Source organism: Salmo salar, chromosome ssa10 (assembly GCF_905237065.1).
Source record: "Salmo salar chromosome ssa10, Ssal_v3.1, whole genome shotgun sequence".
NCBI lineage: Eukaryota > Metazoa > Chordata > Actinopteri > Salmoniformes > Salmonidae > Salmo > Salmo salar.
In genome coordinates this window covers 42,082,014-42,106,461 of record NC_059451.1, presented here as the reverse complement: position 1 = coordinate 42,106,461, position 24,448 = coordinate 42,082,014, and the positions used below count along the sequence as shown (strand labels likewise).

The window sequence follows — 24,448 nt, the reverse complement described above, 5'->3', positions numbered from 1 at the left end:
ACAAGAACCAATCTCCCACAAATACACAGACAAACATACCCAACTAATATAGGACTTCCAATCAAAGGCAACACCACACAGCTGCCTTCAATTGGAAGTCCACCCCAATTAACTCAACATAGAAACAGATTACCTAGACTAAACATAAAATTACATAAACAAGGAACAGTGCCCAAAAACCCCGGAATACATAAATCAAATGCCCTTTTAGAAAAAACACCACCCCGAACCACATAAACCAAATACCCTCTGCCACGTCCTGACCAAACTACAATAACAATTAATCCTTATACTGGCCAGGACGTGACAATAGTGTAGTTTAATTTTATTTAGTTTAGTCACATGATTTCTTAATTTGCAGTACGTTTGCCAATCAGTTGGGCTGCCAGACTTAATTGCCATACCTTTTGCCTCATCCGTCTCAACCATACAATTTTTTAATTCCTCATCATTCCAAGGTGATTTAACTAACTGGAATAAGTATTTTCATAAATGCTTAAAGTGCAGCGTCTGGTTGCTCCTCATTACACACCACAGACCAGCAAATATTGTTTACATCATCAACATATGAATCAACTCAAAACTTCTTGTATGACGTCTTATACACTATATGAGGCCCAGCCTTGGAACTTTGGTATTCCTAGATATGGCTATTATATTGTGATCACTACATCCTATGGATTTGGATACTGCTTTAAAGCAAATTTCTGCAGCATTAGTAAAGATGTAATCAACACATGTTGATGATTTAATTCCTGTGCTGTTTGTGTAACTACCCTGGTAGGTTGACTGACAACCTGATCCAGGTTGCAGGCACTGGTTACAGTATGACGTTTTTTCCTGAGTGGGCAGCTTGATGATAGCCAGTCAATATTTAAATCACCCAGAAAATATACTTCTCTGTTGATATCACATACGTTATCAAGCATTTCACACATATTATCCAGATACTGTCTGTTAGCTCTTGGTGGTTTATAGCATCTTGGTGGTCTTATAGCAGCCCACAAGAAGGGGCTTTAGGTGAGGCAGATGAACCTGTAGCCATATTACTTCAACAGTATTAAAAATTAGATAGTCTCTGAGCTTTACAGGAATGTGGTTCTGAATATAGACCCCAACACCGCCTCTGTTGGCATTTCTGTCTTTTCGGTAGATGTTATAACCATGTATTGCTACCACTGTATCATCAAAGGTATTATCTAAGTGAGTTTAGAGATAGCCAGAATATGAATGTCATCTGTCACAAGCAAGTTTTTGACTTCATGGACCTTGTTTCTTAGGCTACATATGTTAATATGGGCAATTTCTTAGCAATTTTCTGGGTTGGTTGATTGTTTTTAATGCTTTACTGGGAAGCTTATCAGAGCTAGACTTACTCATGTTATTTACATTGGAGCTGATAGTGCAGCGTGAGTTGCATAAAGTGGTCTTCCTACTAGTGCACACCGCCTCAGTGCTAACAGTGTAACTCTGGTTTATAGGCTCATGATTACTGCTTGCAATAGCAAGGGTACATAAATTAAATTATTTACATTGTGTTTTCCAATGCCCCCTAAGATCATGTACATTTGACACAGCATTTTGAGGACTCATTGTCACAATGGTAGGGATTAACTGAGCTGGTCTTGGATCATTTACCAGTCATTGTTTCAACGCAGCCTTGACATGCGTGGACAGAGTCCAGGAGCCAAGATGATTTGGATGGACTCTGTCATTCCTGTAGAGTATCTTCTGTTTCTAGAAGGTGTCAAAGTTATCAATAAAAGTGACTCCAGCAGATCTACAGTAGTCTTTAAGCCAGATGTGTAATGCCAGCAGTCTGCTGAATCTTTTACACCCGCGGCCCAACGATGGTAGTGGACCTGAAATTATTGGCCGTTTTTTGGAGTCTTTTAATGCTCAAATCAGTTTAAAAAAAAAAAATATTAAAATGTTCCGAGCTAGCCCTCCTGATGTCGTTTGACCCCGCATGAACTACGACAGTGTCAGCTCCTGGCCTTCTGGGTAACACAGGGTTTTTGCCTTGGGGACCGAGATGTTTCTCACCATAGAGCTGCCTATGATGACAGCTCGTGATGTTGAATGGGCTGGTCTCTCAGGCAGCCTCACGGTCTGGTGAGGCTGGGAGCTCTGATGATCTGAACCCAAGGTAGAAGCCACCGGAGAGGGAGACAGAACCGAGCCACAGGATTCAAAATAAAATTAAAGTATATAAAAACACTGTCAGCTTTTAAACCAAGGTCTTTAGTTTAGGTTTTGACGTTCGACAACAACAACGTTCAACAACAAACATACATTGCGCTCTGATGACGTAGTGACATTGAGTAGGTGAGTCCAAACTTTTGACTGGTACAGTTGTGGGGGAGATCTTGGTGGGCTATACTCGTCCTTGTCTCGGGGTAGTAAGTTGGTGGTTGAACATATCCCTCTAGTGGTGTGGGGGCTGTGCTTTGGCAAAGTGGGTGGGGTTATATCCTGCCTGGTTGGCCCTGTCCGGGGGTATCGTCGGACAGGGACACAATGTCTCCCGAGCACACCTGTCTCAACTTCCAGTATTTATGCTGCAATAGTTTATTTGTCGGGGGGCTTGGGTCAATCTGTTATATCTGGAGTACTTCTCCTGTCTTATCCGGTGTCCTGTGTGAATTTTAGTATGCTCCCTCTAATTCTCTCTCTCTCTCTCTTTTCTCTCTTCTCTCAGAGGGACTGAGCCCTAGGACCATGGCCTAATGACTCCTTGCTGGCCCAGTCCACCTGGTCGTGCTGCTGTTCCAGTTTCAACTGTTCTGCCTGCGGCTATGGAACCCTGACCTGTTCACCAAATGTGCTACCTTGTCCCGGACCTGCTGTTTTCGACTCTCTCTCTTTACCGCACCTGCTGTCTCTAACTGAATGATCGGCTATGAAAAGCAAACTGACATTTACTCCTGAGGTGCTGACCTGTTGCACCCTCTACCACCACTGTGATTATTATTATTTGACCCTGCTGGTCATTTATGAACGTTTCACCATCTTGGCCATGTACTGTTATAATCTCCACCCAGCACAGCCAGAAGAGGACTGGCCACCCCTTAAAGCCTGGTTCCTCACTAGGTTTCTTCCTAGGTTCTGGCCTTTCTAGGGAGTTTTTGTATTGCTTGCTGCTTGGGGTTTTAGGCTGGGTTTCTGTACACTTCTTTGTGACCTCAGCTGATGTAGAAAGGGCTTTATAAATACATTTGATTGATTGATACTACTACAACTACTGCTGGAACTACTGCTGCTGGTACTACTACTGGTACAACTATTACTGGTACTACTACTACTGCTGCTGGTACTACTGGTACTACTACTATTACTGGGGCTACTGTTACTACTACTACTACTGCCTCTACTACCACTACTACTACTGGTACTACTACTACTACTACTACTACTACTACTACCACATTTTTACAGCTAACTCGGCTTATTACACCTGCTCCTGCTATTGATGTGCATATAATACAACACTTCCACCTGTTGTCAGACGTACCAGTGAAAGTGCCTGTCTCTGATGTTTACAGTCCAACCTATCTCAGATCTACCCCACTCGTCTTTCTGTTTCTATAGATCTCTGGAGACGTATAGATAATACATCAAATTAAATTGTATTGGTCGTGTACAAAGTGTAGGAGGTGTTATAGTGGGTGAGGCAAAATGCTTATGTTCCTCCTATAAATCAATGCAGTAAATCGAAACAAGCACTCAACAATAAAACATTTAGTACAGCATTAGATAAATAGCATATAAACATGATTAACGTGACCAGTGTTCAATTACCATGTACTGTACATAGGGCAGCAGTCCCTCATTTGCAGGTGTCATGACGTTGGCCTGTGGGTAAGGTTTATGACCCCACCCCATAAATACCTTTCTCCCTTCTCCTCTCTCTCTGACCCTACTGAAGGACTTTTGAATAGCCTTTGTTAAATATAGAGAGTCTGGGAACATCAAACAAGTGGGGGGAAAGGAACCATATCTTGGTAATAGAACAAAGTTGGAAATATACCAGGTACTTAATGAGTATGGATGTCAGTTCGGTTGTCATCTGAGACATTATGACTGATGACAGGACGACATAAACTGTACCTGGGAAAGTCTACACATTCTAGTTATCCGATTCACATGGAATTGTTGTGCAATTTAAATGTTTGATATTGAAACTGTTTGTTAGGAGATTAAATGTAATTTTAGCTTCCAAATGAGAGAATTGGGTTTTCATAAGGAAAGAGCCCTTCTCAATCAATGTCCCGCCCCTGTGAAGAGACATGGGTTATAAACCATGAAACACACCCTTCTCCCTCACCACTATATAAGCCAGTGACGAAATGTAACCAGTCTGTTCCGGGTACGTGAGGTCTGCAGCAGGAGGGCCTGTTGTCCGGACCTCTGGCAATCTCTATGGGGTGCCACAGGGTTCAATTATTGGGCCAACTCTTTTCTCTGTATACATCAATGATGTCGCTCTTGCTGCTGGTGAGTCTCTGATCCACCTCTATGCAGACGACACCATTCTGTATAGTTCTGGCCCTTCTTTGGACACTGTGTTAACAACCCTCCAGACGAGCTTCAATGCCATACAACTCTCCTTCCTTGGCCTCCAACTGCTCCTAAATACAAGTAAAACTAAATGCATGCTCTTCAACCGATCACTGCCTGCACCTGCCCGCCTGTCCTGCATCACTACTCTGGACGGTTCTGACTTAGAATATGTGGACAACTACAAATACCTAGGTGTCTGGTTAGACTGTAAACTCTCCTTCCAGACTCACATCAAACATCTCCAATCCAAAGTTAAATCAAGAATTGGCTTCCTATTTCGCAACAAAGCATCCTTCACTCATGCTGCCAAACATACCCTTGTAAAACTGACCATCCTACCGATCCTCGACTTTGGCGATGTCATTTACAAAATAACCTCCAATACCCTTCTCAACAAACTGAATGCAGTCTATCACAGTGCCATCCGATTTGTCACCAAAGCCCCATATACTACCCACCACTGCGACCTGTACGCTCTTGTTGGCTGGCCTTCGCTTCATAATTGTCACCAAACCCACTGGCTCCAGGTCATCTACAAGACCCTGCTAGGTAAAGTCCTCCCTTATCTCCGCTCACTGGTCACCATAGCAGCACCCACCTGTAGCACGCGCTCCAGCAGGTATATCTCTCTGGTCACCCCCAAAGCGAACTCCTCCTTTGGCCGTCTCTCTTTCCAGTTCTCTGCTGCCAATGACTGGAACGAACTACAAAAATCTCTGAAACTGGAAACACTTATCTCCCTCACTAGCTTTAAGCACCAGCTGTCAGAGCAGCTCACAGATCACTGCACCTGTACATAGTCCATCTATAATTTAGCCCAAACAACTACCTCTTCCCCTACTGTATTTATTTATTTTATTTGTTTTATTTTGCTCCTTTGCACCCCATTATCTCTATTTCTACTTTGCACTTTCTTCTACTACAAATCTACCATTCCAATGTTTTACTTGCTACATTGTATTTACTTTGCCACCATGGACTTGTTTTGCCTTTACCTCCCTTATCTCACCTCATTTGCTCACATTGTACATAGACTTATTTTTCTACTGTATTATTGACTGTATATTTGTTTTACTCCATGTGTAACTCTGTGTTGTTGTATGTTGTCGAACTGCTTTGCTTTATCTTGGCCAGGTCACAATTGTAAATGAGAACTTGTTCTCAACTTGCCTACCTGGTTAAATAAAGGTGAAATAAATAAAATAAAAAAATGTCAAGTACAGAACTAAGCCAACCTCAGCGTGAGCTTTGGTTGCGAATGGTATGAACCTTGAACTATTATTCACTACAGAAGTGATACTTCCTAGCCGTTGAGTTAGCAGCGGCCGCCGTGGGCTAGGAAAGGACGGACGACGTATCCAGTCTAACACACAACGAAGATACTACAACGTATCCATTTTACCACCAGTGACATTCTTCTGAGGACAGGAAGATCTCTGTTGGCCAACACGGCCAGCATCTACGACCAACCTACCGAAGCGCAGTTCAGAGTAAATATTTATTGCATTTTCCTTTTCCAAATGGGCGGTAATTTAGAATGCATACGATACTGTATTTACGATGGCATAGCTGCTTTCTTGGTTCCTCAGTCTTCCCGCTCTTTCATTCAAGCCCAACCCCCTTTCTTTGTGTAACAAGCTGCCATGCCGGTTTAGCCCACTAGGGCACATTCTCCTATCATTTCCTTGTAACCATATCTGTTTGTTATGCATTTCTGTGAATTACTTAGATTAGTAATTAAATGATTTTCAGACAATTGATGTATGGATGACTCATAGTGAAGACTGGGTTCGTGCAGATAACCAACAATTTACGACGTTTGGAATGAGACTAACGTGAGGTAAATATCCATTCATTCATTCATTCGAAGACTAATTGATCAGATATTAAAATATCTGAAAGTTATTAGGAAAATTCTAACTTTGTAATCTGAATATTTTCCTTGGTGCCCCGACCCTCTAGTTAATTACAGTTACACGATTAATCAGTTTAATCGCGTAATAATAATTACAGAGAGTTATTTGATAAACATGTCTTCCGTTTTAATGATGTCAAAGACACGACACAGGGTGGAGTACCCGGTGGTAGCCAGCTGGTGGATACTAGGATACTAGGCAGAGGCAATGATGTACAGTAAGTATTCACACCCCTTGACTTTTCCCACATTTTTTGTGTTACAACCTGAATACATTTTTTATAAATATTTTTTTGACACTAGTCTACAAACAATATCCCATAATGTCAAAGACATTTTTACTATTTCATAAAAAATGTAAAGCTGGAAAGTCTTGAGTCAATAAGTATGTCTACAGCATTGAAGGTCCCCAAAAATACAGTGACCTCCGTCATTCTCAAATGGAAGAAGATTGGAACCACCAAGACTTCCTAGAGCTGTCCGCCCGGCCAAACTGAGCAATCGGGGGAGAAGGGCCTTGATCATGGAGGAGACCAAGAACCCGATGGTCACTCTGACAGAGCTCCAGAATTGCTCTGTGGAGATAGGAGAACCTTCCAGAAGGACAACCATCTCTGCAGCACTCCACCAATCAGGCCTTTATGGTAGAGTGGCCAGACGGAAGCCACTCCTCAGTACAAGGCACGACAGCCTGCTTGGAGTTTGCCAAAAGGCACCTAAAGACTCTCAGACCATGAGAAACAAGATTCTCTGGTTTGATGAAACCAAGATTGAACTCTTTGGCCTGAATGGCAAGCGTCATGTCTGGAGGAAACCTGGCACCATCCCTATGGTGAAGCATGGGGGTGGCAGCATCATGCTGTGGGGATGTTTTTCAGCGGCAGGGACTGGGAGACTAGTCAGGATCAAGGCGAAGATGAACGGAGCAAAGTACAGAGAGATCCTTGATAAAAACCTGCTCCGGAGTGCTCAGGACCTCAGACTGGGGCGAAGGTTCACCTTCCAACAGGGCAACGATCCTAAGCACAATGCCAAGACAACGCAGGAGTGGCTTCGGGACAAGTCTCTGAATACCCTTGAGTGACCTAGCCAGAGCCTGAACATCTCTGGAGAGACCTGAAAATAGCTGTGCAGCAACGCTTCTCATCCAACCTGACAGTTCGAGAGGATCTGCAGAGAAGAATGGGAAAAACTTCCCAAATACATGTGTGCCAAGCTTGTAGCGTCATACCCAAGAAGACTTGTAAATGTGATATTTCCATTCTTTTTAAAAATAAATTAGCATGAATTTCTAAAAACCAGTTTTTGCTTTGTCATTATGGGGTATTATGTGTAGATTGATGAGGGAAAAAACAATTAAATCTAATTTTAGATTAAGGCTGTAACCTAACAAAATTTGGAAAACGTCAAGGGGTCTGAATACTTTCCGAATGCACTGCAGGTATTCTTCTTGTCCAGGTGGGATAGGGCAGTATGCAATGCAATGGCGATTGCGTCGTCCTTGGATTTGTTGGGGTGGTATGCAAATTGTAGCGTGTCTAGGGTGTCAGGTAAGGTGGAGGTGATATGGTCCTTAACTAGCCTATCAAAGCACTTAATGATTACAGAAGTGAGTGCTACGTGGCGATAGTCACTTAGTTCAGGTACTTTCTTTTTCTTGAGTTCAGGAACAATGGTGGACATCTTGAAGCAAATGGGGACAACAGACTGGGATAGGGAGAGATTGAATATGTCCTTAATCTCTCCAGCCAGCTGATCTGTACACGCTCTGAGGACGCGGGTTGGGATGCCGTCTGGGCCGGCAGCCTTGCGAGGGTTAACACGCTTAAATGTCTTACTCAAATCGGCCACAGAGATCAGGAGCACACAATCTTCGTCAGTAGGACTGTACCAGTAGGTTGCATCTGACATTACACCCTTTTCCTTATGTAGTTTACTTTATTTTGACTTGATAATAATCATAGCTCATAGATATTACATCAATCACACTCAGCCGGGTGAAGCAACACATCAAAGGATTGGCTCCTCTCTCACTAATCACTCTCAGTCAATATTACACCTCCACTCTGCAGGATAATAATACCGTCATTTAACAAAACCTATATCATTACATTTCTCTCTATTTTATCACCACGAAGTCACAAGAAGTCCTCAGAGAACATCTTCATGAGCACTTAACAGAAAAAAAGTAAACTGAATTCCCAGAACAACTGTCGCAAGTTTAATCTCTGAAGACAGTATATATTATTGATTCATAACGTATTGCTGGTCAAAGTCTCCCAGACAGTCAGATCAGATCAATGTCTTTTTTATCTGTCTTGCTCACTGATTAAAGGCACAATGGTAACCAATAAGTTGAAAACTGAAGGAAACCAAAGTCAAATAGAAAGTCAATATCTGTTCTCACTACCTTTTGTTTGGATCCTCTAATCGCCTTGTTTTTATTGTCACGTGCACAAGTACATTGAAATGCCTTTCTCGCATGCCTTCTTTGCATTTTCCCAATGAAGCGTGAGGAGGATTTCTATGATAGACGTGTGTTTGTGTTTGTATGATAGATGTGTGTGAGGTGGTTTATATGATGTGTGTGTGTGTGTGTGTGTGTGTGTGTGTGTGTGTGTGTGTGTGTGTGTGTGTGTGTGTGTGTGTGTGTGTGTGTGTGTGTGTGTGTGTGTGTGTGTGTGTGTGTGTGTGTGTGTGTGTGTGTGTGTGTGTGTGTGTGTGCGTGTGAGGGGTTTATATGATAGATGTGTGAGTGTGAGGGGGTTATATGGTGTGTGTGTGTGTGTGTGTGTGTGTGTGTGTGTGTGTGTGTGTGTGTGTGTGTGTGTGTGTGTGTGTGTGTGTGTGTGTGAGGGGTTCATATGATAGATGTGTGTGTGAGGGGGTTTATATGATTGATGTGTGTGTTTGTGAGGGGGTTTCTATGATAGATGTGTGTGTGTGTGTGTGTGAGGGGTTCATATGATAGATGTGTGTGTGTGTGAGGGGGTTTCTATGATAGATGTGTGTGTTTGTGAGGGGGTTTATATGATAGATGTGTGTGTGTGTGTGTGTGAGGGGTTCATATGATAGATGTGTGTGTGTGAGGGGGTTTCTATGATAGATGTGTGTGTTTGTGAGGGGGACACCAGAATAGAGCTGTGACTGTAGTTACATCTGAAATGTCATACCATTCCCTATACTATAATAGTGCACTACTTTTGACCAGCAGGGTCCATAGTAAGTAATGCGCTATAAAGGTGCCATTTTAGCCACACCAGAATAGAGAGCTGACTGTGACTGTACTTTACTAGAGATGGTAGGCTCTATAGACTCTATAATGTCGTAACAGGCTGTGACTGTAGCCTACCTGGACACAACAAGCGGAAGGATGAGCATCTTCAACATCCTCATCAGCAGCTCTCCAGGGAACTGGAAATACTTCACTTCCTGTGGGGGGCGAGTTGGGGGGGGGGTGGAGAAAACAAAGAAGCCGTTATTGAAGATGACCAGTAATTGAGTATGACAGGTATTGAGGATGACCTGTGTTGAGGATGACAGGTATTGATTGAGGATGACCTGTAGAGGATGACAGGTATTGAGGATGACAGGTATTGAGGAAGACAGGTATTGAGGATGACAGGTATTGAGGATGACAGGATTCGAGGATAACCAGTATTGAGGATGACAGGTGTTGAGGATGACCAGTAGTGAGGATGACAGGTATTGAGGATAACCAGTATTGAGGATGACTGGTAGTGAGGATGACAGGTATTGAGGATAACCAGTATTGAGGATGACAGGTATTGAGGATGACCAGTAGTGAGGATGACAGGTATTGAGGATAACCAGTATTGAGGATGACTGGTAGTGAGGATAACAGGTATTGAGGATAACCAGTATTGCGGATGACAGGTATTGAGGATGACAGGTATTGAGGATGACATGTATTGAGGATAACCAGTATTGAGGATGACAGGTATTGAGGATGACCGGTAGTGAGGATGACAGGTATTGAGGATAACCAGTATTGAGGATGACTGGTAGTGAGGATGACAGGTATTGAGGATAACCAGTATTGCGGATGACAGGTATTGAGGATGACAGGTATTGAAGATGACCGGTAGAGGATGACAGGTAGTGAGGATGAGAGAGGGCTATTGACATTTCACATGCAGTAGTGAAGTACTTGACAAAAGGAAAATGTACTTTCAGGTACAATTTGGGTAAAACATTTTAGAAATTATAATGGTTTTATATTTTAAAGAGGTTGTGCAATGAAGTTACTTTTCAAGGAACTCTTATGTCATTGCAAAAAGTACATGCAGTACTCATGTTAAAAGTTAAATGCAGAATTCTGAGAATTTTGTTCTGTTCCTCAAAGACGACCTCTAGTGTGTGTCTCATGCAGGGAAGTGTGTGTGTTGTGCAGGGAAGTGTGTGTTTCATTCTGTCCAAAATATTTTCCTTTCAGTGTCTGCATGAGTCAAGGTACAGTCAAGGCTAATTAATTATTCAATTTCTCTTTCTAGTCATGTAAATTCTACAGCCAACATACAATGGTAAGAGGTTTTTGTGGAAGTGTGTGTGTGTGTGTGTGTGTGGGGGGGGTATATATACTTTAAGTGCATATTATGTTGTAAGAATGAGCTGGCCCTGGCTGTCTATGTGTGGGAGTGTTTGTGTATTGTGGGCTATATGTGTTGTGTGTGTGGGAGTGTTTGTGTATGAGGGAGTGTTTGTGTATGAGGGAGTGTTTGTGTGTGTGGGAGTGTTTATGTTTGAAGGAGTGTTTGTGTATGTGGAAGTGTTTATGTATGTGGGAGTGTTTGTGTATGAGGGAGTGTTGGTGTTTGTGTATGAGGTAGTGTTTGTGTATGAGAGAGTGTTTGCGTGTGTGGGAGTGTTCGTGTGTGTGGGAGTGTTTGTGTATGTGGGAGTGTTTGCGTGTGTGCGAGCGTTCGTGTGTGTGGGAGTGTTTGTGTATGAGGGAGTGTTTGTGTGTGAGGGAGTGTTTGTGTGTGGGGGAGTGTTTGTGTATGTGGGAGTGTTTGTGTATGAGGGAGTGTTTGTGTACGAGGGAGTGTTTGCGTGTGTGGGAGTGTTCGTGTGTGTGGCAGTGTTTGTGTATGTGGGAGTGTTTGTGTATGAGGGAGTGTTTGTGTGTGAGGGAGTGTTTGTGTGTGGGGGAGTGTTTGTGTATGTGGGAGTGTTTGTGTATGAGGGAGTGTTTGTGTTTGTTGGAGTGTTTGTGTTTGTTGGAGTGTTTGTGTATGAGGGAGTGTTTGTGTATGTGGGAGTGTTTGTGTATGAGGGAGTGTTTGTGTGTGTGGGAGTGTTTGTGTATGAGGGAGTGTTTGTGTTTGTCGGAGTGTTTGTGTGTGTGGGAGTGTTTGTGTTTGTTGGAGTGTTTGTGTGTGAGGGAGTGTTGGTGTTTGTGTATGAGGTAGTGTTTGTGTATGAGAGAGTGTTTGTGTATGACGGGAGTGTTGGTGTTTGTGTATGAGGTAGTGTTTGTGTATGAGGGAGTGTTTGTGTATGTGGGAGTGTTTGTGTATGAGGGAGTGTTTGTGTTTGTTGGAGTGTTTGTGTGTGTGGGAGTGTTTGTGTATGAGGGAGTGTTTGTGTTTGTTGGAGTGTTTGTGTGTGTGGGAGTGTTTGTGTATGAGGGAGTGTTTGTGTTTGTCGGAGTGTTTATGTATGTGGGAGTGTTTGTGTATGTGGGAGTGTTTGTGTATGAGGGAGTGTTTGTGTGTGTGGGAGTGTTTGTGTATGAGGGAGTGTTTGTGTGTGTGGGAGTGTTTGTGTTTGTTGGAGTGTTTGTGTGTGAGGGAGTGTTGGTGTTTGTGTATGAGGTAGTGTTTGTGTATGAGAGAGTGTTTGTGTATGAGGGAGTGTTGGTGTTTGTGTATGAGGTAGTGTTTGTGTATGAGGGAGTGTTTGTGTGTGGTGGGAGTGTTTGTGTATGAGGGAGTGTTTGTGTGTGTGGGAGTGTTTGTGTTTGTTGGAGTGTTTGTGTATGAGGGAGTGTTGGTGTTTGTGTATGAGGTAGTGTTTGTGTATGAGAGAGTGTTTGTGTATGAGGGAGTGTTTGCGTGTGTGGGAGTGTGTGTATGAGGGAGTGTGTACATCTGTGATCAAGGTCATTGTATAAAATAACATAGTTGGAGATGGTGGTCCAGAATATAGGTTCGTTTCAGATACTGGCAGTAGGTTTCATCCCACGTGGCAGTCCAGTTCAATGTCTGGTTTTGATTTACATTTGGTTGAGTTGTCAACTAACCTGAATTCAACAAAAAATATCACCATGTCATGGGACTTAGGTTAAAAGTTGGATGAAGAAAATACGAAATTCCAATCAGTTTTCCACGTTGATTCAACGTCATCACATTCATTTTTGTTGTTGAAGTAACGTGGAAACAATGTTGATTCAACCAGTTTTTTTTCCAGTGGGATGTATTGCAGTGCATTGCAACAGGTGTTGGAGTGGTCTTGAATTGATCAGATTATAGTTTTTTCTTTGATCTAACACACTGACTCCGACTGACTGCTGACAGTTGTTATGAAGTTAGTTTCTGATGGCAGCTCAGTATTCAACAGGTGTAGCCAATAGCGCAGAGCGATACCCTAGGCTGACAATTACTCTGAATTACTGAAAAGGAGAGCCAACAGTGAGGAATAGTAGGTTGGACAGTAGGACCGAAAACTCTGCAGACTTAACAGACAAGCTTCTCCAAAACATCCCAAAGAAAATCAACTCTTTAGATTAAAGTAAATCTTGACAAGAGAATCAGGCAGCCCTGATTGAACTTTTATGTACTTTCATGTACAAAACCTCAGATTTAACCCTCGACACATAGACACTTCCACACCACACGTCCTAAAACTGGCCTTGATCCAGAGCACCCGTCAACATCAACCCAACGTTCCTCTCTCTCTCCATCTACCCCTCCCCCCTAACTCAATCAACCTCCATCCTCCATCATGTTTAGCCCAGTCAGAGGAAAGTTGGCAGTTTGTCAAAACTTTGATAAAGCTTCTTTACTCTAAGCTATCACTTTGGTGGCATGGCTAGGTGAATCTGCCACACAAGTCGATGGATCATTATCCATTTTATAGGTCACAGCAGGGGGAGGCTATCTTCTCCTGTCCACAGAGGAGATAGATGAGAGAGAGAAGTAGAGAGATGGAGAAAGAAATGGATGGGGAGAGAGGGAGAAAGAGATGCATTGAGAGAGGGAGAGAGCAGGAGAGAGACACATACATATACACGTAAAGAGAGAGAGTGAGCGAGAGAGAGTGAGAGTGATGGATAAAACGTGACTTGACATAAATCTCCATACCCTGCCATGTCTGTGAGATAAACATATATTTTTTATGTAGGGCCACAGTCATAGTCTGCTTATGTTTACCTGCACTTTGGTGTTCAATGCCCCCTGGTCACACACTGGTTGACTCAGTTATTTCCACGTCATTTCAATGAAATTATGTTGAACCAATGTGGAATAGACGTTGAATTGACATCTGTGCCCAATGGGGAAACCCCAGCAATTGCAGTGACTTGAAAGTCTACAGCTTTGCAGTTGACAACCTTAAAATGTACAACCTTTAGGGTGATTTATGATGGACTGATTGTGCAGATATGGTCAGACCACATTTTATCACCTTAAAGCATTCTGCTGTTGATGTCACATTCTGTTGTGTTTAACCAGTGGTGTAGTGGAGGGCACCTTTTTTATTTTGCACAGGCATTTACCCACCTATCATGGAAAAATGCATTGAAACTATAGGTATCATTACTTTATTCACCATGAACGACAATCAGCGTTAACCCAACCATTATTATTTACTAGTACATCCCTGTGTGTAACCATGCATGACTAGTGGGTGGCTGAGGTCATTCTGTGTACTGTACAGTGCATTCAGAAAGTATTAAGTATTAAAGTTACAGCCTTATTCAAAAATGTATTACATAAAAAACTTCTTATCAATCTACACAAAATACCCCATAATGACAAAAACAGCAAAAACAGGTTTTTAGAAATTTGTGCAAATACATCTGAAATTCCTTATTTACATAAGAATTCAGACCCTTTGCTATGAGACTCTCTGGAGAGACCTGAAAATAGCTGTGCTGTGGCACTCCCCATTCAACCTGACAGAGCTTGAGAGGATCTGCAGAGAAGAATGGAAGAATCTTCCTTAATACATGTGTCAAATAAAATAAAATAAAATTTTATTTGTCACTTACCGTGAAATGCTTATTTACAAGACCTTAACCAAAAATGCAGTTCAAGAAATAGAGTTGAGATAATATTTACTAAATAACTAAAGTAAAAAATAAAATACAAAGTAGCACAATAACATAACAATAACGAGGCTATATATAAGGGCTGCCGGTACCGAGTCAGTGTGCAGGGGTACAGGTTAGTTGAGGTAATTTGTACATGTAGGTAGGGGTAAAGTGACTACGCATAGATAATAAACAGCGCGAAGCAGCTGGGGAGTCAATGTAAATAGTCCGGTGGCCATTTTATTAATTGTTCAGGAGTCTTATGGCTTGGGGGTAGATGCTGTAAAGGAGCATTTTGGACCTAGACTTTTTTGGGGGGCCTTCCTCTGACACCGCCTAGTATATTGGTCCTGCTGGGCAGGAAGCTTGGCCCCAGTGCAGTGGCGGTTCTAGACCATTTCAACTGGGGGGGCCAAGCTGGGGCCAGTTGTACTTTTAGAGGGGCCAGTTACATTAGACGTTATTGTTGTCATATCGTTTTCTTCACTGCATTGCAGGCATTAGCAGGCAAAAGACCATGTTCATAATCATTAGTGTTCCGCGTTGCCACTGTCTAATAACAGATGTAAAAAAAGAACGATGGCAAAAATTAGTTATGTAAAAATTATTTAATTCTCCACATTTAGGGGGCCCACAAGGGGGTCTAAAATTGTTGTCACAGGGGCACTGGCCCCCCCTGCCCCCCCCCCCCCAGAACCGCCCCTGCCCCAGTGATGTACTGGGCCATACGCATTACCCTTTCTAGCGCCTTACAGTTGGATGCCGAGCAGTTGTCATACCAGGCGGTGATGCAACCGGTCAGAATGCTCTCGATGGTGCAGCTGTATAACTTTTTGAGGATCTGGGGACACATACCAAATCTTTTTAGTCTCCTGAGGGGGAAAAGGTTTTGTCGTGCCCTCTTCACGACTGTCTTGGTGTGTTTGGACCATGATAGCTCTGAGTATATGTCCTGGTAATCCATCTGGCCCCGCGGCCTTTTGAATGTTGACTTGTTTAATGTTGGGGACCCTTTCGAGATATGATCCCGGTAACGGGATTGCTTGACAAGATAGCAAAAATCTAATAATTTCAATTTCTCAAACAATCAACTATTTTACACCATTTGAAAGATAAACATCTCCTTAATCAAACCACATTGTCCGATTTCAAAGAGGCTTTACGGCGAAAGAATAAAGTTAGATTATGTTAGGACAGTACATAGACAAAAAATTACACACAGCCATTTTCAATGCAAGGACAGGCGTCACCAAAAACAGAAAACCAGCAAAAATTATGCACTAACCTTTGACAATCTTCATCAGATGACACTCTTAGGACATTATGTTAGACAATACATGCATTTTTTGTTCTATCAAGTTCATATTTATATCCAAAAACAGCATTTTACATTGGCGCGTGACCTTCAGAAAATGTATTTCCCCCAAAACTGCCAGTGAATCAGCACTGCAATTTACAAAAAAATACTCGTCATAAATGTTGATAAATATTAAACTGTTATTAAAAGAATTATAGTTTAACATCTCCTGAATGCAACCGCATTGACAGATTTCAAAATAACTTTACTGGGAAAGCACACTTTGCAATAATCTGAGTACTGTGCTCAGAAAAATACACTACGCAATACAGATAGCCACCATTTTGGAGTCATCTAAATGCATAAATGGCACGTCCTGGCCAGTATAAGGGTTAATTGTTATTGTAGTTTGGTCAGGACGTGGCAGAGGGTATTTGTTTTATGTGGTCCGGGGTGGTGTTTTGGTAAAAGGGTGTTTGATTTAGTATTTCCGGGTTTTTTGGTTTATGGTCTATGTTTATGTATTTCTATGTGTAGTCTAGTAAGTGTGTTTCTATGTGGAGTTAATTGGGGTGGACTTCCAATTGAAGGCAGCTGTGTGGTGTTGCCTTTGATTGGAAGTCCTATATTAGTTGGGTGTGTTTGTCTGTGTGTTTGTGGGAAATTGTTCTGTGTTTAGCCTTGTGCCTTGCCAGACTGTCAGTGGATCGTTCGTTCTCTTGTTTGTTGTTTTTGTGTTCGTTTTGATTTAATAAATGTTCAAAATGAACAAACACAGTGCTGCTGCATTTTGGTCCTCCTTCACCGACGAGACCCGTGACATAAATAGCATTAGAAATATTCACTTACCTTTAATAATCTTCATCAGAAGGCACTTCCAGAAATCCCAGGTCCACAACAAATGTTGTTTTGTTCGATAAAGTTCATAATTTATGTCCAAATAACTCCATGTTGTTTGCGCGTTCAGTAAGCTACTCAAAATGTAGGATGCGCGAGGAAAATGTCACGACGAAAAGTAAAAAAAAAAATCTATTTTCGTTCGTTCAATCGTTCAAACGTTGTATAGCATCAATCTTTAAGGCCTTTATAACGTGAAACTTCACTAATATTCCAACCGGACCCATGCATTGTCTTGAAAACCTTTTGGAACAGAGCTACCTCTCGCATAAACGCGCGCCAATGAACTGACATACTTCCCTGGGTCACCAACTTCCCAGCCTTCTCATTCGGTCTCTGTTCATCATAGATGCCTCAAACAACTTTCTAAAGACTGTTGACATCTAGTGGAAGCATTAGGAATGAATCCTTAGTCACTGTGTGTTCGATTGGCAATGACTTGAAAAACCTACAGGCACCAGATTTTTCATTTCCTGGTTGTATTTTTGTCAGGTTTTTGCCTGCCAAATGAGTTCTGTTATACTCACAGACACCATTCAAACAGTTTTAGAAACTTCAGAGTGTTTTCTATCCAAATCTACTAATAACATGCATATTCTAGTTTCTGGGCCAGAGTAGTAGCCTGTTTAAATTGGGTACGTTTTTCATCCGGCCGTGAAAATACTGCCCCCTAGCCCAGACAGGTTAATGGTCTTGCACACATCAGCTTCGGAGAGTGTGATCACACAGTTGGCCGGAACAGCTGGTGCTCTCGTGCATGCTTCTGTGTTGCTTGACTCAAAGCGAGCATAAAAGGCATTTAGCTCGTCTGGTAGTCTCGCGTCACTGGGCAGCTCGCGGCCCTGCCACATCCGATGAGCACCAGCTGCCACATCCGATGAGCGTCAGAGCCGGTGTAGTCGGATTCAATCTTGGTCCTGTATTGACCCTTTGCCTTTTTATGGTTCATCTGAGGGCATAGCGGGATTTCTTATAAGCGTCTGGATTAGTGTCCCGCTGCTTGAAAGCGGCAGCTCGGTGCGGATGTTGCCTGCTTTCCATGGCATTGTCGATGAACTTATTGATGAAGCCAGTGACTGATGTGGTATACTCCTCAATGCCATTGGATGAATCACGGAACATACCAGTCTGTGCTAGCAAAACAGTCCTTTAGTGTAACATCCGCCTCATCTGACTACTTCCGTTTTGAGCGAGTCACTGGTACTTCCTGCTTTAGTTTTTTGCTTGTAAGCAGGAATGCTAAAATGTCTAAAAACCTATTTTTGCTTTGTCATTATGGGGTATTGTGTGTAGATTGATGAGGGAAAAAAACTATTTAATCAATTTTAGAATAAGGCTGTAACATAACAAAATGTGGAAAAAGTCAAGGGGTCTGAATACTTTCCAAATGCACTGTATATGTTACGTCACTCAGCCTTAAAACCACACGCTAAAAGTAATCGGTGGAGTGCTACTACTCTCATAACTAAGGGATGTTTACCGGCATACAGAATTCAGTTTAGCAGAGTAACACGATTACACAGCCACACTTCCAGGGGGTTTTCAGAGAATAACTTGAGCATGGCTTTGGCAGGTCTAGCGTTTGCCTTTAATTTGGGTCTTCTTTAGAAAGCTGAGCACTCTGATCATAACGGTAGACACTTGTTATACCTGTAGAGTTCTCTGGTAGATATGGAATGACATTGAGCATGAAAGGAGAAAAGAGAAACTAACAGCAAAGAATTGTATCTCAGTGCTTTGAGTCATATTGATTTATGTCCACTTACAAAAGGGAATGCAAACAGAGCATTGCTTTGGCAATGTTAACATATGTATATGATAAAGCCCATTGATTGAGAGAGAGAGAGAGAGAGAGAGAGAGAGAGAGAGAGAGAGAGAGAGAGAGAGAGAGAGAGAGAGAGAGAGAGAGAGAGAGAGAGAGAGAGAGAGAGAGAGAGAGAGAGAGAGAGAGAGAGAGAGAGAGAGAGAGAGAGAGAGAGAGAGAGAGAGAGAGAGAGAGAGAGAGAGAGAGAGAGAGAGAGAGAGAGAGAGAGAGAGAGAGAGAGAGAGAGAGAGAGAGAGAGAGAGAGAGAGAGAGAGAGAAAACAACAGTAGAGTTGTGTCATGTCCACTTACAAAATGGAATACTGTCACAATTTATTTGGATAGTCCATCTGTAGATGCTCTACTACAGTGGTGGAAAGTACTTTAGTAAAAATACTTGAATTGTCACAATTATCTTCGTCTTCTGACGATAATGCGAAATCGTCATCTGAGAATGTAGACCAATACGCAGCAGGTGTGCAGTTGTTCATTTTGAACATTTAATTAAATCAAAACGAATACAAAAACAACAAACGAACGATAAACTGACAGTCTGCAAAGCATAGGCTCAACACAGAACAATCACCCACAAATCACACACACAAACACACCCTCATATATGGGACTCTCAATCAAAGGCAGATAGACAACACCTGCCTTCAACTGAGAGTCCCAACCCCAATTAACCAAACATAGAAACAGACATACTAGACAAAATCATAGAATACCTGAAAACCAAACAGTGCCCAAAAACCCCGGAATACTTAAACCAAATGCCCCTTCAACAAAACACACCACCCCGAACCACATAAAACGAATACCCTCTGCCACGTCCTGACCAAACTACAATACCAATTAACCTTATACTGGTCAGGACGTGACATGAATGTACTACTTAAGTAGTTATTTGTGGTATCTGTACCTTTCTTTACTGTTTATATTTTTGACAACTTTAACTTTTACTTCACTACATTCCTAAAGACAATAATGTACTTTTTACTCCATACATTTCTCCTGACACCCAAAAGTACTTGTTATATTTTGAATGGCTAGCAGGACAAGAAAATTGTCAAATTCATGCACTTATCAAAAGGTCATCCCTGTTGTCTCTGATCTGACGGACTCACTAAACACAAATGCTTCATTTGTAAATTATGTCTGAATATTAGATTGTGCCCCTGGCTATCCACAAAAAAAGAGAGAAGAAAATGGTGCCGTTGGGTTTTCTTAATATAGGGAATTCATACTTATAATTCATACTTCTACTTTCAATACTTAAGTATTTTTTAGCATTTACATTTGATACTTAAGTATGTTTTGAACCAAATTCTTGTAGAATTTTACTCAAGTAGTATTTTACTGGGTGACTTTCACTTTCACTTGAATTATATTCCATTAAGGTATTTTTACTTTTACTCAAGTATGATAATTGGGTACTTTTACACAGCTGACAAACTATCTGTTGATAAGCAACTGCTTGCTAAGGTTATGGTCAGGTTTAGGGTAAGGGTGGGAGTTACGTTTAGGGTTAGTATAAATGTTACTGATAGTTTCTAGATATTCTGTAGAGGATCCAAATAAAGTGTTACCGGGAATGCAAACGGATCGAGAGAAAGAGAGAGAGAGAGATTAACATTCATACTTAGCATTGATTGATTTTCAAGAGGCTTTGGGGTTACACAAATTAGAGTGGGCTTTGACTTAGTCATACTGGTGGTTGATTTGACAAGAGTTCTTATATTGGAAAAACAGGACCCATTATGATTAAATGAGGTTCATATCAATGTCATCCATAAGAATGATGTTTTTCATTTCTCAGCTAGCTACCCAACTAGAATAATCATGTGTAAACGGTGTCCTATACAGTGTCTTGTGAATGGCTCATGGCCAAATACGCCTCAACGTGCAGTGAGGGTTACACAGTCACACATTGCAAAGACAAAGGGAGAGAGAGGGAGTGAGAGAGTAGAGAGTAGAGAGAGAGAGAGAGAGAGAGAGAGAGAGAGGAGATGGGGAGAGAGAGAGCGAGAGAGAGAGAGAGAGAGAGAGAGAGAGGGAGAGGGAGGGCAGAGAGAGGGGGAGTGATAGAGGGAGAGGGACAGAGAGAAGAGGGAGCGAGAGAAAGAGCGAGAGAGTGAGAGTGAGATAGAGAGAGGTAGAGAGAGAGAGAAGAGGGAGTGAGAGAAATAGAGAGAGAGAGGGGGGGAGAGGGGGAGAGTGAGAGGGAGTGAAGGAGAGAGAAAGTTTTGAGTTTTTATAAAAACTTTGTTTTATACTATTAACACAAATAATGGCACACTGTGCCTTTTCAGAAATTAAACAACAAATGTATCATTCATAAATAAACATAAAACAATACAAATAAAATAAAAATTAACAAGCATTTACATTCAAATTATTTCTTCAACAAAAAATATTTTCCCCTCCTCCACAAAACGTATCACTCCTCCGTAAGCCCACTTCTCCTCAAACATTGGGAGATCTATTACAGCCGAGAAGAATTCAAAATCCACTTTTATTCTCGCTTTGACTAATCCCTTAAAAACACATCTTACATGCTGCCCATATCCCGTGTCTATTGTATGTTTCCTACTCTGAAAAATTGACATTTTAGCTTCTCCCAAAATAAAACTTAACAGTTGACATTTTCTTTTCTCTTGCATACTATATTGAAACCCCAAAATAAAACAGTGTTATTGAAAAAGTCCCCTACAGCTGTAAACAAAGACTCTAGTATTTCAAAGAGAGGCTTTATCCTCTCACACTCCATAAAACAGTGATTTAAAAAAAATCTTATATTACAAAAAGGACATCCGTCTCCAACATCTGAGTTAATAACAGATACAAAAGCGTTAACTGCAATGATGCCATGCAAAACCCTCCACTGCATATCACCAGTACCCTTTTGTAACGGTGGCTTGTACAGTGCTCTCCATGCTGGCTGTACCTTGTCATCAAGGCCCAGTTTTACCCTCCGAGTGTCTTTTCTATTTTTAAATGGATCTTTATTCAAAACCTTGACACACCCTCTATATAAGTCCTTCCCATTCACCTCATCCAAACTCATCTCTTCCAACCCTCTCAAATCCAGTAACAATGCCTTTCTTTCTGACTCTGGGATATTGGGTATAATCCCTAGTCTTGGAAATGGGACGTTTTCATCTTGTACCTTTTTCTTGTGACTGTTGAGCATAATCCCCTCTTCTGCTGACAGAGCCTTCCTGCAGCTTCCTAGCAGTTGTCTGACAATCCTTTCCGATCTCACCCGCAAATGTTCAGCCACCCGTCCTCTGTCTATTAAGGTGGGCCGAGCCATGTCCATTAACTGTTTTAGGGTGATGATTTTGTCCTTCACCAGAATCTTCGAGAAATGTGAAACAGCTGCAGTTGTACAATCCAGTCCTGCCCCATACACCATACACCATACACCATACACCATACACCATACACCAGAGGTTCCTCCAGCAGCCAAACCCTAAGAAGGTCTCTGTAAAACAGACCTTATCCCAGACCTAAACAGACCTTAACCTAATCCCTTACCTGCTGTAATACAAGACCTTATCCCAGACCTGAACAGACCTTAACCTAATCCCCTTACCTGCTGTAATACAAGACCTTATCCCAGACCTAAACAGACCTTAACCTAATCCCCTTACCTGCTGTAATACAAGACCTTATCCCAGACCTGAACAGACCTTAACCTAATCCCCTTACCTGCTGTAATACAAGACCTTATCCCAGACCTAAACAGACCTTAACCTAATCCCCTTACCTGCTGTAATACAAGACCTTATCCCAGACCTAAACAGACCTTAACCTAATCCCCTTACCTGCTGTAATACAAGACCTTATCCCAGACCTGAACAGACCTTAACCTAATCCCCTTACCTGCTGTAATCCAAGACCTTATCCCAGACCTGAACAGACCTTAACCTAATCCCCTTACCTGCTGTAATACAAGACCTTATCCCAGACCTGAACAGACCTTAACCTTAACCTTAATCCCCTTATGTGCTGTAATACCAGACCTGCCACCCCTCTCCAAACCACATTTTCCGGTCCATAAAGCAACCTTTAATAAACTGGAACCAGAAAGCAGCAGCTGGGTGCTACCTTGTCCCACCTCCTCTTTTGACAAATACAGAACACTTTCTGGAACCCAGTGATATTTATCCAAAAAGAAATCTACAATAATTGCCTGTATCTTGGCCAGAAGGCCAGACACTGGCTCTAAACACGACAACCGATGCCACAGTGCAGAAGCAACCACATTGTTAACAATAATAGTGTGCCCCCTGTAGACATACGAGATAACAGCCAACGCCATCTCCTCATCCTGCCTTCCACCATTTCAACCACCCCATTCCAATTGTCTTCCATGGTCCCGTAGCTACACTCCAAGATACTTAAAAACTCCCTTACACCATTTCAGCCCCCCTGGCAAAGCAATTCGTCCTTGATGCTGATTTTATGCTATCATAACCAATGATAGCACCCACTGCTAAGCTACATTCTTCCACGGAACACCCTGCAGCAGCAGGAATCTTTACCCCATGCCACCGACTAAGTTTTTCAAACTCCAAACCTCCACGAGTGGCCATTGCAACCAGCCCCTCCTGCTGGTTGCGCCCTTGAGAAAAACAACCTCAACTATCCCACCACCCCTATGCATGCTTAGTGATAGTGAGACAATATAACCTTAAAGAGAGATAGGTAGAGGGAGAGAGAGAGGGAGAGGGAGAGAGGGAGAGAGAGATATAGAGAGAAGAGGGAGAGAGAGAGAGAGAGAGAGAGAGAGAGAGAGAGAGAGAGAGAGAGAGAGCGATAGGGGGAGAGAGAGAGCGGGGAGAGATGGCGACTCAGGGTAAAAGAGAGATGTGATGATACATAAAGTATGAGACAGGATGAAAGAGTGGGAGAGAATGGGATCGATAAAAAAACGAGTTTCACAGAAATTAGAGTGAGCTTTGACTTAGTCATACTGGTGGTTGATTTGACAAGAGTTCTTATATTGGAAAACAGGACCCATTATGATTAAATGAGGTTCAGATCAATGTCATTCATAAGAATGATGTTTTTCATTTCTCAGCTAGCTACCCAACTAGAATAATCATGTGTAAACGGTGTTCTGTACAGTGTCTTGTGAATGGCTCATGGCCAAATACGCCTCAACGTGCAGTGAGGGTTACACAGTCACACATTGCAAAGCAACGGGAGAGAGAGGGAGTGAGAGTGGAGAGAGGGAGAGAGAGAGAGTGAAGAGGGAGAGAGGGAGAGAGGGAGAGAGAGAGAGAGAAAGAAAAGGGGGACAGAGAGAGAGGAGATGGAGAGAGAGAAGAGGGTGAGACAGAGAGAGAGGAGATGGAGAGAGAGAGAAGAGGGTGAGACAGAGAGAGAGGAGATGGAGAGAGAGAGAGAAAGAGAGAAGAGGGTGAAACAGAGAGAGAGGAGATGGAGAGAGAGGGAGAACGAGAGAGAGAGAAGAGGGTGAGAGAGAGAGAAGAGGGTGAGAGAGAGAGAGGAGATGGAGAGAGAGAGATGAGAGACAAAAAAGCCTTTGACTCAATTTGGCATGAGGGTCTGCCATACAAATCGATGGAAAGTGGTGTTGGGGGAAAAACATGCAACATTATAAAATCGATGTACACAAACAACAAGTGTGCGGTTAAAATTGGCAAAAAACACAAACATTTCTTTC

General features: G+C 42.2%; 1 protein-coding gene across 1 annotated transcript in view; it reads right to left on the bottom strand.

Moving 5' to 3' along the window:
* slc1a7b (solute carrier family 1 member 7b) overlaps positions 1–24,448 on the bottom strand; it is a 118,744-nt gene that overhangs the window by 80,074 nt on the left and 14,222 nt on the right. Inside the window, exon 2 of the mRNA XM_014123319.2 lies at positions 9,831–9,910. Within this exon, the coding sequence (XP_013978794.1) occupies positions 9,831–9,910 (80 nt within the window). The remainder of the gene's footprint in view (positions 1–9,830; positions 9,911–24,448) is intronic.